Source organism: Xenopus laevis, chromosome 5S, assembly GCF_017654675.1.
Source record: "Xenopus laevis strain J_2021 chromosome 5S, Xenopus_laevis_v10.1, whole genome shotgun sequence".
Classification (NCBI taxonomy): Eukaryota; Metazoa; Chordata; class Amphibia; order Anura; family Pipidae; genus Xenopus; species Xenopus laevis.
In genome coordinates this window covers 110,042,819-110,057,705 of record NC_054380.1, presented here as the reverse complement: position 1 = coordinate 110,057,705, position 14,887 = coordinate 110,042,819, and the positions used below count along the sequence as shown (strand labels likewise).

The 14,887-nt window shown below is 40.8% G+C and overlaps 1 protein-coding gene across 1 annotated transcript in view; it reads left to right on the top strand.

The window, feature by feature from the left end:
* Nucleotides 1–906: 906 nt before the first annotated feature.
* wwtr1.S (WW domain containing transcription regulator 1 S homeolog) overlaps nucleotides 907–14,887 on the top strand; it is an 86,629-nt gene continuing 72,648 nt past the window's right edge. Inside the window, exon 1 of the mRNA XM_018265796.2 lies at nucleotides 907–1,976. Coding sequence (XP_018121285.1) covers nucleotides 1,570–1,976 — 407 coding nt within the window. The 5' untranslated portion in view covers nucleotides 907–1,569. The remainder of the gene's footprint in view (nucleotides 1,977–14,887) is intronic.

Below are 14,887 nucleotides of genomic sequence, written 5' to 3'. Positions count from 1 at the left end.
TCTGCACTCAATTGCTCAATTTTTATGTGAAAACATTTGAATTGCTCGTTTTTTTACTGAAAACTTTTGAATTTCCACGATTTTAGTGAAAACGTTCTAATTGCTCGATTTTTTAGTGTGAACGTTCGAATTGCCCGATTTTTTCTTGAAAACATTCGAGTTTCACGTTTTATTCCGTGAAAACGTTCGGCATTGCTTGATTTTTCCGGGAAAACGTTTGAATTGCTCGATTTTTCTGTGAAATCGTTTGAGCTCAAATTTTTAGTGAAAACGTTCAAATTGCTTGATTTTTCCCTGAAAACTTTCCAATTTTTTGTGAAAACTTTCGAATTGTTCGATATTTTTGTGTAAACGTTCGAATTGCTCCATTTTTAAGTGAAAACATTTGAATTGCACGATTTTTGTGTGAAAATGTTCGAATTTCACGATTTTTTTGTGAAAATGTTCGAATTTCACGATTTTTCGCCGTTTCCTGAATTCGCCCATCACTACTAAGATACTACAACATGGCTTAGCTACTATCAAGTGCAGTTAATTTCTTATTGTTACAGAAAAAGCAGATCAATCAAAAATAAGATTTTTTTTCTAAAATTAGCATTGCTGCATTTCAGAGCTTTCTGGATAATTGATTTGTGTATATTAGATCTAATACCTGTAATTTAAGGATTGGGCAGGCAGAACAGAGATAGGGTTGCCACCTGTGTGGTTTTGAACTGGGCATCAACACTTTAAAACATTGACAGTGGCATCTAAGTGATGCAATAGCCTCGCCCCGGTGTCATAACTCCACCAACATCATTGTGTCCACCTGTGATGTCATCATGTCTGTTCCTACATCACTGCCCCACCCCCAATGCTATCTGCCCCGCCCCCCACTGTTCGGGTTAAGCCATCAGCAAAGGTAAAAACTGCAGCCCCACAAAGGAATAGTAGTTGCTGGGGTCACTGACCCCTGTTTAAAAGCAGGAAAGATGTAAAAGAGGAAGGCAAATAATCCAGAAACTGCAACAAATAAATAATGGAGACCTCCAGGCGGACTCCTTGCTGCGTCTCCCACACTTGTAACCCGAGCTGCACGTAGGAGGGAAAGCCTGGGGCTGTTGCCCTGTAAGGTAAAGTCCCGGCACACCGAGTGGAGCAGGGCAAGGGCTAGTCCTTCCTACGCACACATTGCAGCGGCCCATGTCTAGTTCATGTATAATTCAGCACTGAGCGGAGGCTTCTGCCCAGAGACGCCTTTTCTCCGTCCCGAGAGTAGTTTCTTTTCTTTACTTTGTTTGGGACAGAGAGATCGCGTCCCACGCAGCGCTGTGATTGGCTCTCCTTGTCATTCCTGAGGGCTGAGCCCGGTGGGGGGGGGGGGAAGGAAAGAAGAGAAACTTGTCTCCGTGTGACGTCACGGGCAGACTCGCTCTCATTGGAACGCACGCAGATTCCCGTGCCCCATCGTCTCGCTGTTTGCCCTGCAGGAAGCACAACTCCCGCTGGATCTCCTTACCGTACGCTTTAGTATTCGGGGTAGTGAACCGAGGCTGCTGTGCTTCTGCTTGTGTCGCTGCTGCTGCAGAGATGAATCCGAGCCCACATCTCCCTCCGCCGGGGCAGCAATTTATCCATGTCACGCAGGACCAGGACACGGACCTCGAGGCGCTCTTTAATTCCGTCATGAACCCCAAGCCAAGTTCTTGGAGGAAAAAAATACTCCCGGAATCTTTCTTCAAGGAGCCTGATTCGGGGTCCCACTCCAGACAGTCGAGCACAGACTCGGGGAGCCACCCCCCCAGACTGGGAATTCACTTCCGATCCAACTCGTCTCCTGCCTCATTGCAACTAGGGACTGCTCCCAGCACTGCCCCCAATAGCGCTCAGTTGCACGCTCACTTGCGCCAGCAGTCTTACGATGTGACAGATGAGCTCCCCCTGCCGCCGGGGTGGGAAATGGCAGTCACTCAAACTGGCCAGAGATACTTTCTCAAGTAAGTGACTGGCATGTCCCTAATGTCTTGTAGCAGCTCTCTAAGCCTCTTTATTCACTTTTAGTCTCAGGAGAATTTTAGAAAGTTTGCAGTTGGTCTTCTTTTTTTGTTTTTGAATTGTTTAACTTTTTTCTTTGATTAGCACCTAACTGGTTGCTAGGGTCCAATGTACCCTAGCAACCAGGCAGTGGTGTGAGCGACAGACTGGAAGATGAATAGGAATAGGAACTTTCAAACGATTGCTGTCACGGCCAGAACATCGTCTTTATTTAATCCGAATGGTTAGTGGCAGGTCGGAAGATTGTGATTTATGATAATTCGTTGGAAACCAGGCTAAAATCTGCACGTCTATGGCTAGTTTAATACTACAACTTGGAGGAATGATGGCCAGGATAGCATAAGGGACTCTTAACACCCCCCCCCTCCCCCCAATTTGGATCTGATGCTGTAATTATTCTTGCATCTTTTACTGCAGTGCTGATTTCATATTGCAAGTCTAGATCTGAGTCTACAAAGCTTGATTCTGCCAAAAGTTTTACGTTGAGGCCCTTGCACCAGGGTGCTGATAGGAATAAGACTAGTTTATCTATCATTTATCAGGATTGTAATATTTGATACATTGTGTATTATTGTTCTGGACACTGGGAATGGCCATGTTCCCTATCATCCGTTGTCATACAGTGCCATTGCTAGTAAATGCTTGCCTGAAACTTGCTACAGATCCTGCTAAAAATATCTAAATATTTACTGATTAATGAGCATAATCATGATCTTACAGTATAAACATACAAGTTTGTCTGACCCTGCTTATGACGAGATCACAAGGGCAGATGTTAAAGGACCAGGGGTGAAATATTTCTACAAGGACAGATTATAGGCATTTAGATACATTGTACATAATGGAATTTCCAGGGCTGTTTTAAGGGAGACTTTCATCTTATGGAAGTTTGGGGGAAAACTGTCACATCCATCTCTATTCATAGGACAGGCCTTGATGTGGTGCCATTCCAGGATAAGAGACTTAGATCACTGCGGGTGAATGTGTCTGCAGTAACGAGATCTCATCCCATGTGTTTCTGAGAAGTTGGCGTAGTTTGGGCCAGGATTTTACTGGAAGAGGATGAAGTGGGAAGTGGAGATTATTTCAGCATGTTATGCAGAACCAAGTCTAGACTTAGGTCTGGATACTTTACTCTCTATGTTGCCATGCAAAACCATTCAGGGATAGGACGGTCCAAGTGGGAAAAGTAGATGTAGGGGATCTATCATGAGTCGATTGTGTGTGTAAATTTGATTTAACCACTTCAGTCTTTTTATGTATTTCAGTTAAAGTGCATTCTCCATTTAGTGGATATTTATTTAATATGTAGGTTTCTCCATGACAGGTATTGCCATGGAGAACAGTCCCAAAGATATGCAGGTTCTATTGCCACCTCTGACGTATTATAGCATACATCTTCTTACTGCCTTAACTTTGTGCAAGTCTTAATTATTGTCCATGGAAGAACTATGAGGGGATTGCAGGTGGCACTCGCAGGATAAGGCTGATGGCAGTTAGGTTGTTGACAAATGAAAAGTGTCAGACCTAGGGCTTTGCTGGAGGGCTTAGAAGGAACATGGAACTGAATGGAGGTCTGCTCGATGTGCACACACTATATGTGTGCAAAATTTTCAAGCTTGAGAGGACAACCACAGCCCTTTAGCAGTGAAGACCTGTGTCTCCAAAGATGCCCCAGTAGCTCCTCATCTTCTTTTCTGCTGATTCATTGCACATGCTCTGTGCTGCTGTCACTTGCTGAGCTTAGGGACCCACTCACAATATACAGTACACATAGGATAGAAATGTCACAATATAAGGCTGATTAGTAATTAATACAGATAATTACTACATGGCAGCACAGAAACCAGTGAAATTAGCATGTGCATTTAATAATCAGCCCTGTACCATCAACTTATATTACCTCATTTTCTGCTTTATAATTTGAGACAACCCCTAAGCTTTTCTTCTCAACAGCTGCTCAGAGCCCCTGAGCATGTGACTGTCGCAGACACTTTTCCAAGATGGTGACCCCCTGTGACAAGTTTGAAGTCCTGGATCATTGCTGCTATTGAGAAACTGAATCTTTAAGATGCTGCAATAAGTGCAGTGTATAAAATATGGCATTTTTAGCCTTATTCATTGTTAGGGTTTAGTTCTCCTTTAAGCTGCAATTTGAAAGGTCAAGGCTGGAGTCCCCTTAACATTCCCTGTCTGGCACAGTGTGGGCATTCCTACTATATTACTGTGTAAAGAAGAGCGTTCTCTTTCTCCTAGCACTGTCTGTCCGTGTTTATATGAAGCAGTAGAGAAAGTAAACTTGTCAGGTGGTGAGACAGCCTAGAATTCAGCAGATATAAGTGCAGAAATTCAGTGGGTATCACTTTACAACAGCAAACACTCCACTGCTCTGTAGATTTGTGAAGGATTTCTTTAACCTCTGACACTTCAAACATTCCTTCCCCCCCACTCACCACCTGTAAATTGAAAAAAAACAGCACATGGATGTTGGCCCTGGCAAAGCTAAGTCTTGTGCCTAAACATGTATTGTTATCGACGATTTAAGAAGAAGATGGGTTAATAGAAAATTCCCTGTTCTATTAAGTAGAGGTGCCTAAATGTGGCACAGATTTGTATAGAATTGTCCCTGGTACAGGTATAGGATCCATTATCCGGAAACCCATTATCCAGAAATCTCCAAATTAAGCTCCATTAGACTCGGTTTTATCCACACAATCCACATTTTTAAAAATGATTGCCTTTTTTTCTTCTCTGTAATAATTAAACTGTACCTTGTACTTGATTCATACAAATGTTATAATTAATCCTTATTGGAAACAAAACCCAGCCTATTGGGTTTATGTAATGTTACAGGATTTTCTAATAGGGCATGAAGATCCAAATTACGGAAAGATCCATTATCTGGAAAACCCCACATCCTGAGCAGGGTTTTACATATGAGCTGTTTTATGCAATATCTTTTTATAGAGACCTACATTGTTTGGGGGGTATAGTTTTCATTTTAAGTGCTCTACCACGGGTACAGACCCATAGACTTGGATCAGTGGATTTTTGTGTGTTTAAATGCCAGCAGAGCAGTCGTTTCTTATTTACCATTTCCCCGACGGCCTGTACTCATGGTGGAGCTTTGTAACACTGAATGCAGGGCCAGATGCCCCTATAAAGAGATAAATTATGTCTCTGCAATGTTCCTCAAGAAAATTCGGGAAAAAAAACATTACGAATTTTCATGGAGCACTTTCTGTTACAATCCGGAAGAGTCACGTCTGCCTATAGTACAAGTGCAAGCTTATTGTACATGTGCAGTAATGTTCCCACCTGATTTTCCGGTGATACTCGCTCCTGTTTACCATACTTGCAAGTCACAAGGAAAAGTGACTGAGACAAGAAGCAGACAATACAATTATCTTGGACTGATTGCAGGGATTAAGCAATGAAAGCTGCGCAGAAGCATGCACACTGTAGGTTTGTACAGCAGGCGCTGAACTTGTTTTTGCGAAAGACTTGGCCAGTCGTGCATACCACAGAAATATTGTGTACTGCATGAAAATGGGATGCAGCTGGAAAGGCCACAGAGAGGAGGGGGTGAGAGGAGTTTAGAGGGAGTGTATTTCAGTAAAGCCAAGGGACAGCATTACATAAGGATTATGCTGCGATCTTCAACCTGTGACTCCTGTGTCCTAAACTTCAACTTTCAGCATCCCCATGGCAGCCTGTGACTGGGAAATGTAGTACAAATGATCCTGTACCAGAGACAATGCTATACACATTTCAGCCACATCTTTAGGCTGTAGTTCTCCTTTAAAAGGCAAAAGTCAGTGTGCTCTCAGTTACAGGCAAATGTAATTTCAATGAATGGGGAGATTTGATGGCCAGCAAACAATGAGAAAGCCAATACCTTATATTGCATACAACGGGGTGATTCCAACTTTATTCAATGGTGCTCAAGACACTTTACATAGGACCACGTCACTTCATCACTGAGGAAGTGACGTGGTTCCAAAATATTTGACCATGTGTAAAGTGTCTTGAGCACCATGGAATAAAGTTGGGATCACCCCGGCGGGGTGACTGGGCCAGTGCTAATACCTGCGTCCCTAAATCATACATTGTGTTCAGAGATTTGATGCCCATCTGGGGAGTGCTCCCAAACAAAGTACTAGCTGTGTACTGTGTTGTTTTGGTTTTATGAAACATAGACACAGATCTGTTCAGTCTGCTTCCTTCCTTCCTACTGCCTTCTTCCAGAGCTACATTCAACAACATTTCCATGTGCTAAGTGGAGTAATATCATGACATGTACACTGCAAAACTACTGCAATTTTGACCTTTGGTGCGTTTTTTTTCGATATATTTTGGACAGGTTTTAAAAAAAATCTTCCTTAAGTGCATTAAGGGCAGGGGCACACGGGCAGATTCTGGGAGATTTAGTGGCCGTGCCACTAATCGCCTCTTCTTCGGGGCGACAATCTCCCTGAACTGCCTTCCACCTGCTAAAATGAAAAATCGCCTGCGGCAATTCGATTTTCGAAGTCACCCGAAGTTTCCTCATGAGGCGACTTTGGAAATCAAAGCGCTGCGAGTGCCATTGTGCTGCCGTTTTCTCATTATAGCAAGGGGAAGGCAGTTCAGTGAGATTGTCGCCCCAAAGAAGAGTCGAAAATCTCCCTGAATCTGCCTATGTGCCTCTGCTCTAATACAATCCTTGTACAATATATTTTTGTAGGACTGCAGTATGATCCAATCTTTGCTCCTCAGAACAACAGGACATACAAGTTAGCATATAAGCCCTAGTACAAATTAAGTTACGCGTAAAATTGGACCACAATCAAAACCTTTGCATCTTAAGGCAGAGATGATTAACTTTTGCATTTTACACACTGTCTGTGATTTACTCGCAGGGATTACAATATTAGCGAAGGTCAAGGCATTTCCGGGAGAGATGTGTTGCCTGCGATAACCCAGGGTAACAACTCTCTCCATGTGCCATTAGTTCTGTCCCTTGTCTTTATACATGAGCATACATATGCAACTCCCTTGATTTTTAAGACTTATTTGACAGCAATACTTGTAGGAAAAATTCTACCCATTTATTTACCCAGTGCATTTACCAGTTGCAGCCAAAGTGTGGGTGCATTGCTTCCTGTGAGCATAGTACATTCAAATCAATATAAAAAATGTAGAATGTTGTTTTGCTGCTTGAAGCAATGTTTAACATTTAGTTAGTTAGATTAGGGTTGGAAAAATAATCTAGTCCTTTTGTAAATATGAATGAATTCTATGTCCTCTTGAGAAATTCCCATAACCTCACCCACCCATAGCTTGGTGCCGTGTTAGAATGTAAACCAAATTTAAATTGTGTGCCTTTCTGTTACACACGTATATTATGCCACATTATAATGAAGTCAAACGTGATTTAAAGCGACACATTTCAGTTCAAAAACAGCCGAGATGAGTGTGGGGTCTCTGTCTGTATAAGAAACATATAAGGAATGAAACCATGCTTCTGAGTGGGCTACTTCGCACCTTCTATAACAAGTGTGACTATCATATCTTTTGTGCCACTTATGGGCATTAGGAAATTTCAACCAGCAAAGAGTTCTATGGCTTCAGCCTAGCAGGCGTTCTAATCCTTGCCTGACAACTGCAGGGCTGTGCATTCTAGGAGCAGCTGATTTGCTTGTCTTTTGTGCCCCCTTTGCACAGTGCGACATTCTCAGATGCACAGGTGTGTCTGGCATTGGGATGAATGGACAACTGATATGCAGAATTTGTTAGTACAGGATTAGGATCTATAATACAGAATTCTTGGGACCTGGGGTTTTCCAGATTAAGATATTCCATAATTTCGATCACCATACTTGAAATTGGCTAAAAATCATTTGAACATTTAATTAACCCAGTACATGTATGGGACCCGTTATCCAGAAAGCTCTGAATTACAGTTAGGCCATCTAATAGACTCCATTTTATCTAAATAATTAGAATTTTCTTTCTTCTTTTAATAATAAAATTGTACTTAGTACATGATCCAAATAAATGATCCTTATTGGAAGCAGAATCAGACTATTGAGTTTATTTAATGTTTACATGATTTTCTAGTAAACTTAAGGTGTCCATACATGGGCAGACCAAATCTGCCAATATTGGTCCTTTAGACCAATTCGGCAGCTTATCTACCAATGTATGGGGGCTTCTGACGGGTCTCTCCGATCGATATCTGGCCAAGAAATCGATCGAGGAGGTTTGGTTTTTCGAGGACCGCAACGTCTAGTTGATGCAGTCCTATGACCCGTCTGCGCCCATTCTCTTTGTTGTAATCCAATATCTCCCGGCAGTTGGTGGGCATATCGGGGAAAATATCCGTGGATCTTACCAGGAATGGCCACCTTTAAAGGGGTTGTTCACTTTCAAACATCTAGTTGTTTTCTGATAGATCACCAGAAATAACAACTTTTTCCGACTACTTTCTATTTTCTATGTCTCACTGTTTTTCTAATATTGAAGTGTATAGTGTCTTTTTTTCACCTTCTAAAGCAGCCCTGGGAGGGGGGGTCGCCAACTCTGTAAACAGTTCTAAACTGATACATTTATCTTTGTCCCTGCTGTAATCTCTGCGTTTTGAGGAAACTTCGGGCGACTTCAGAAAACGAATAATCGCGTGTGCTAAGCGCCGGCGATTTTTCATTTTAGCCAGCGCAAGAGTGAGGGAAGACGTTCGGGGAGATTGGTCGCTGCAAAGACGACGACGCCAGGCGACTAAATCTCCCCGAAACGCCCAGTGTGACCTTACCCTTAGAAATGATACAATAGTTGCTAATATTCCAGAGATGCTTCTGAGAATTTTATCAACTCAATGTTGCAAAATTGTAACAGTTTAGAGTCTGCAGCTGAATTAATGAGCTGCCAGACTCAAACACCAGAGACAGGAACATTCCACTTTAAACTTAGATTTTGGAAAAAACATAAAAAAATAAATAATGGAAAGTGATTAAAAAAGTCTTTATTTCCAGAGAACAATCTGAAAACAACTGAACTGAAAAAAGTGTTTGGAAGGTGAACAACCCCTTTAGGTTATGAAGGTCCAAATGACAGCAAGATCCCTTATCCAGAAAACCCCAGGTCCCGAAAATTATAGATAACCAGTCCCATACATGTAGGATGTTTTGCTGCCAATATGGATTCATGCAGCTTTGTTACAATCAAGTACAAGGTACTGTTTCACAGAGAAAAAGGAACTTGTTTTTAAAAGTTAAAATTATTTGTTTTAAATGGATTCAGTGGGAGATGGCCTTCCCATGCTGAAAACCGAGTTTATTGGAGAAGATATTCCATACCTGAACTTTTTGCATGTATTTACTGAAACCCATTCAAACCTTGTTTTTATATGCAGGGTTATAATGCATTGTACTGTTATCAGAGAAAGTATCATTCACACTTATTCCTTCACTGACACTTTCACAATTGATATGCACTTGATTGTTCTGATGTTATGGAGTTGTCTAATTGAAGTTCTACCTACAAACACTATATTTTTACTATAAGTCTCCATAGGCACTATATATCTACTACAGTAGTCTTCTTGCCATAACCTGTATTGGTAAAAGCAACAACTCTAGACATCGAGTAAGACATTAGTCTCAGATGTATGTATGTGTATATATATATATATATATACATACAGCATTGGTGTCATTTTAAGGTCCTATTACATGACCCACTTTCAGCAGGGAGGGGAAAGCAAGTGTCCCAGTGTGATTCTATAATTATGAATTCCCATTACAGACTGGTGACATCTGCCTGGCACAGTTGCTGAAGCTTTTCTGTGTTTGAAGTGTGGATCAGGGGAATTCAATGGAATAACTCTTCTCGCAGCAGGTGCTGCCCCACCAACCCAAAAAGAAGGCACAGGGGCTAATGAATCATCCAAAGTTCAGTTTGTCTTCTGTAAGGGTTTAAAGGGGTGGTTCACCTTTAAGTTAACTTTTGGTGTGTTATAGAATTGCCCGTTCTAAGCAACTTTTCAATTGGTCTTCATTATTTATTATTCTGCCTCTTTCCAGCTTTCAGATGGAGGTCACTGACCAAATCTTAACAACAAATGCTCTGTAAGGGTCAGGGCACACAGGCAGATTCGTGGAGATTAGTCGCCCGGTGACAAATCTCCTCTTCTTCGGGGCGACTAATCTCCCCGAACTGCCTCCCCTGCCTTCCCACCGGCTAAAATGCAAATCGCCGGGGGGATGACACTCTGAGCATTTCGTTTTCCAAAGTTGCCTCAAGAGGAAATGTGTTTTTATCTTGTCGGATGAAGAGGCAGCATGCAGCATTTTCATCTGAGAGTCGGGTCATGTTGAATGGAAAATTTTACATTAATCCGATTTTTGTATCGGTCCCATTATATTTTCACAAACCCGCCTACCACTTGTAGGATGCAATCTGTTGATCCGACACCATCCAACAATAGCACTTGTGGAGTTTAGCCTTTAGAAGGCTGACATGCTGATCTGCTACTAGGAAGAAGATGATACTGATTAAATGTTTATGAAATAGAAAGCAATTCAAAAGGGTCATTATATCTGGTGAATGTTTTGGAAACAAGCTGCAAATAAGTGTTTGGATGATGAACTTTAATGCGATTTAAGAACTCTGTGTCTATTTTTGTAACAGCGCTGCAACACATGTATAATTTTCATGTATTATTATTATATCAATGCTTTCTGCACCCTTGTATCGTTTTGTATTTCAAAGCTATTTTTATGGAAGCTTAAATCTAATACTGCCTTATGGTCCAGAATTGGGCATAAATGGGAGATTCGTATTTAAAGGAAAGTAAAAAATGCAGCCATTATTTAAAAAAACGAGTGTCTAGTAACCTGTGTATTTTCAGGTAGGCAGGTACACTATTGCAAAGTGCAAGACATTTCTAACAGTTTATTACAGGTATGGGACCTGTTATCCATAATGCTCAGTGCTTCTTGATAACGGTTCTTTCCTTAATTTGGATCTTCATACCTTAAGTCTACTAGAAAATCATGTAAACATGAAATAAACCCAATTGGCTGGTTTGCCTCCAATAAGGATTACTTATAGCTTAGTTGGGATCAAGTACAAGCTACTGTTTAATTATTACAGAGAAAAAAGAAATCATTTTAAAAAATTTGGATTATTTGTATATGATAGAGTCTATGGGAGACGGCCTTTCTGTAATTGGGAGCTTTCTGGATAATGGGTTTCCAGATAACGGATCCCATACCTATATATATGTATATAGATTTTTTGGTACATACAAACTTGCAAGAGATTTTGGAACTGTGTTTGCTAATTGTAAATGAGGCCTAGTATCCAATGCTAAAATATCAATATTTGTTTATGTATTGCCACTTGAAGGGGTTGTTCACCTTTTTTATTATTTAAGGTTTTTGAGTTAAGCTTTTTATTCAGAAGCTCTTCAATTTGCATTCTGGTACCTAGGGACCAAATTACCCTAGCAACCATGCATTGCTGTGAGACTGGAATATGAATAGTAGAGGCCTGAATAGAAAGATGAGGAATAAAAAGTAGCAATAACAATACATTTGAAGCCTTACAGAGCATTTGCTTTTTATAAGGGGTCAGCGACGACCATTTGAAAGCTGGAAAGAGTCAGAAGAAAAAGGCAAATAACTAAAAAAACTATAAGAAATAAATAATGAAGACCAATTAAAAAGTTGCTTAGAATTGGCCATGCTATAACATACTAAAAGCTACCTTGTAGGTGAACCACCCCTTTAAGTTGTGTGTTGGACAATGCTAGGAGATTGTTTTCAAAGCCTGTACAGAAACAGCAGTCAGGGGGCGCAAACAGAAGGATTAATCAACTTTTGCAAGTAAAAAAAACTTCTAATTGAAATGAAAAAAAAAATTGTATGTATAAAGGTTTTCCAAATAATGGAATTTTGGACTCATGGCTGAAACGCATAGTCAGAAACCCTGATAGAGCACCCATTGTTCATGGTATTTGTCTCTTGCTTACATTTTAATAATTATTGAGTTTCTTGTGATTATTAACTCAGATTATGTTTAACATTGCAAAAAGGTGAGCATTCCATAGCTAAAGAAGACAGTACGATACTGGCATTCACTGCCAGAGGTTGGCAGAACATTCACAGGTAGTTTCAAAAAGCTGCTTGTGTGGCATTTAGAAATTTGGCTCCTAGTTCTCAGTTTCCCTGGAAATCATATTCAGTGTTTACTCGCAGTACTAAGACAATAAACCTAGTACTTAGAAAAGTAATACTGAATACTAGCACAGCACCGAGCCTAAACAGTAGCAACATATTTGGATGTCTTTAGTGTAGTGCCCATATGGCCCCCTGTCTGCTGCTGTGGCAACTAAAACACCCCTATCCGCCTGTATCTGCATCATATTAATCTGTGGAAAATGTTCTGAAAATGTTTGGGCTTAGGGTTCCTCTTTTTGTTTTTGTTAATAACCCCTTCAACGAATATATAAGCAGTCATATGTATTTGGGTTCAGGCTGGGCCCAATCTTGATCTGGCTTAGATAATAGTAGAAGGGCAAGTCCCCAGTTTGGGAACCTCTAATCTACGAGAAACACTGTGCCTAAAGGCGGCCATGCATGGGCCATCAAGAACACTTTCGGACTGATCAGCCTATGGCCCAATGGATTGAGCATACACGGGGCTATTTCTGTTCTGCTTGTTCAGACCTTTTTCTCCACCTCCTGTTTGCTACAACTCTTCTTCACTTCCTCAACTGCTGATGCAACTAAAGGTGGCCATAGACGCACAGATAATATTGTACGAAACTAATTTTCGTCCGATATTCGTTGCGTGTATGGTGGAAAAAGAGCCGACCGATATCGGCAGAAGGCTTGGATATCAGTTGGCTCGTCGATCGGGTGCCTTTGAAGGGACCCAAACATCACCCATTGTTAGTGCTGAATCGTCAGATACAGGTAGAATTCTATTGTTTCTTCCCGTATATCTAGCTGTATATCTGACTATTCAGCTTTACACGTGTGTATTGAAACGAACGATCTTTCTTGGAAAGATCTTTTCCAAGAAAGATTGTAATTGTTATGTCTATGGCCACCTTTACACTGGCTGATATGGTGCATTAGCAGCTGAAATGTTCAGACATGTCCGACCTGCAAACCTAGTACATATTGTTGGAACGTGTATGGCAGGCATAGAGTACAAGTGGATGAAACTCCAATTAAAACAGTTTTTTGTTTTCTGAGCATATATGAACATAGCATATTTTGTACACAGGGCCTCCTGTTATATTTTGCTTACCTCAGTTGATACATTCTCCATAAACTGTTTAATCTTTTTTTATTGTTGTCTCGTGGCAAGGCCAAAATATTGGTAAAACAACAGGTTAACTAACACTTTCTGCCATTTGACCGAATCCAAAATAGTGAATTCGGTGCATCCCTAGTAAGTACAAACATGAAATCCATATTAGGTGAATAAGAGTTTCACTGTCCATTTTATGTCCATTTTACATGCCCACAGGGGTCTTAATTGACTCTTGCTTGGCTACCTTTCACCCTACATGATCCATGCAGGTGTGAATGAAAAGGTCAGGGCCTGCTTTCAGTTTTGCCCTGTGCTCCTTCTGTAATTAGTTTCATGCAACACTTCCATTTCTAAGCACATTCAAAGAAAAACACGTTACTTCATGGTAGGGAAATGTACACAAAGTTTCCGGTCAATGAGTTGAGCTGAAAGGACGCATTGGTCTTAGTGGGTAACACAAAGGCAGACCCTGGCCAAATTTTTAGCCTTGACCCATGGGCCTTTTATTATGTCACCGATATACTCAATGATTTTGGCTGCTTTACTACCTTTCAAACACCATTTCAAAAAGTCATAATTACTGCCATTTTGAATCTCCTCATGGTATGTTAGTAGCTGCTAGGATAATTATCGTTATTATTAATATAGCCTATTTATAAAACGCCAACATATTCCACAGTTCTATACAATAAATGGGTGTTTACATAATGGTACAAGCAATAAAGAGGGCCCTGCCCAAAAGAGCTTACAATCTAAATGGAGAAAGGGTATGAGATATAGGGTTAGGGAATAATGCTTTTGTAGTGGATTATTTGTCATTGTTGGTATTGCACAGTTTCGTTAAAAACACATTTGTTTTTATTAATAATTCTTCTGGTTATGCATCCCTGATTTATTCACGACTTCAGCCTGAAGTCCTGAAGAAGAAACGTAATTTTTCTAAATGCGGCCAGTTTTTCAGTCTGTCAGTGTGGCTGTAGGGAATAGCCTTGGAGTTGGAACTTCTCTCATGCCATACTGTATATCACCTTGGGAGTTCTATTCTGGTCAGGACTCGTGTAAGTGTGCTACATAAAGAGGACTATGACTTGTCTGTGTTAACATGCTGTAACCGGATTCCAGCTGCTGAACTTAGCTTCCTAGATTGAGTGAGTTTTCTGATGCTGCAAATAAATGCTTGGTATAACAGTGTGTGCCTTGTGCTTTAGAGGCCCGCTGGATGGGTGCATTGTGCCTTTTAGAAGGTAAAAAAAAGTATATCTATATCATTGCCAGACATGGAAAGCAGAGAACTTCAAGTTCCAGAATCCATCACTTTAGCATTGTACAAGTTGAGAACAGGGTTGAATGACATTGGCAGCCTAAAGGTGGCCATAGACGCACAGATAATATCATATGAAAATAATTTTCGTACGTTATTCGGTGCATGTAGGTTGGCAAAAGAGCCGACCGATATCGGCAGAAGACTTGGATACCGGTCGGCTCGTCGATCGGGCAGGACGGAAAATCAAAGGCACCCAAACATTGACCATTGTTAGTGCTGAAT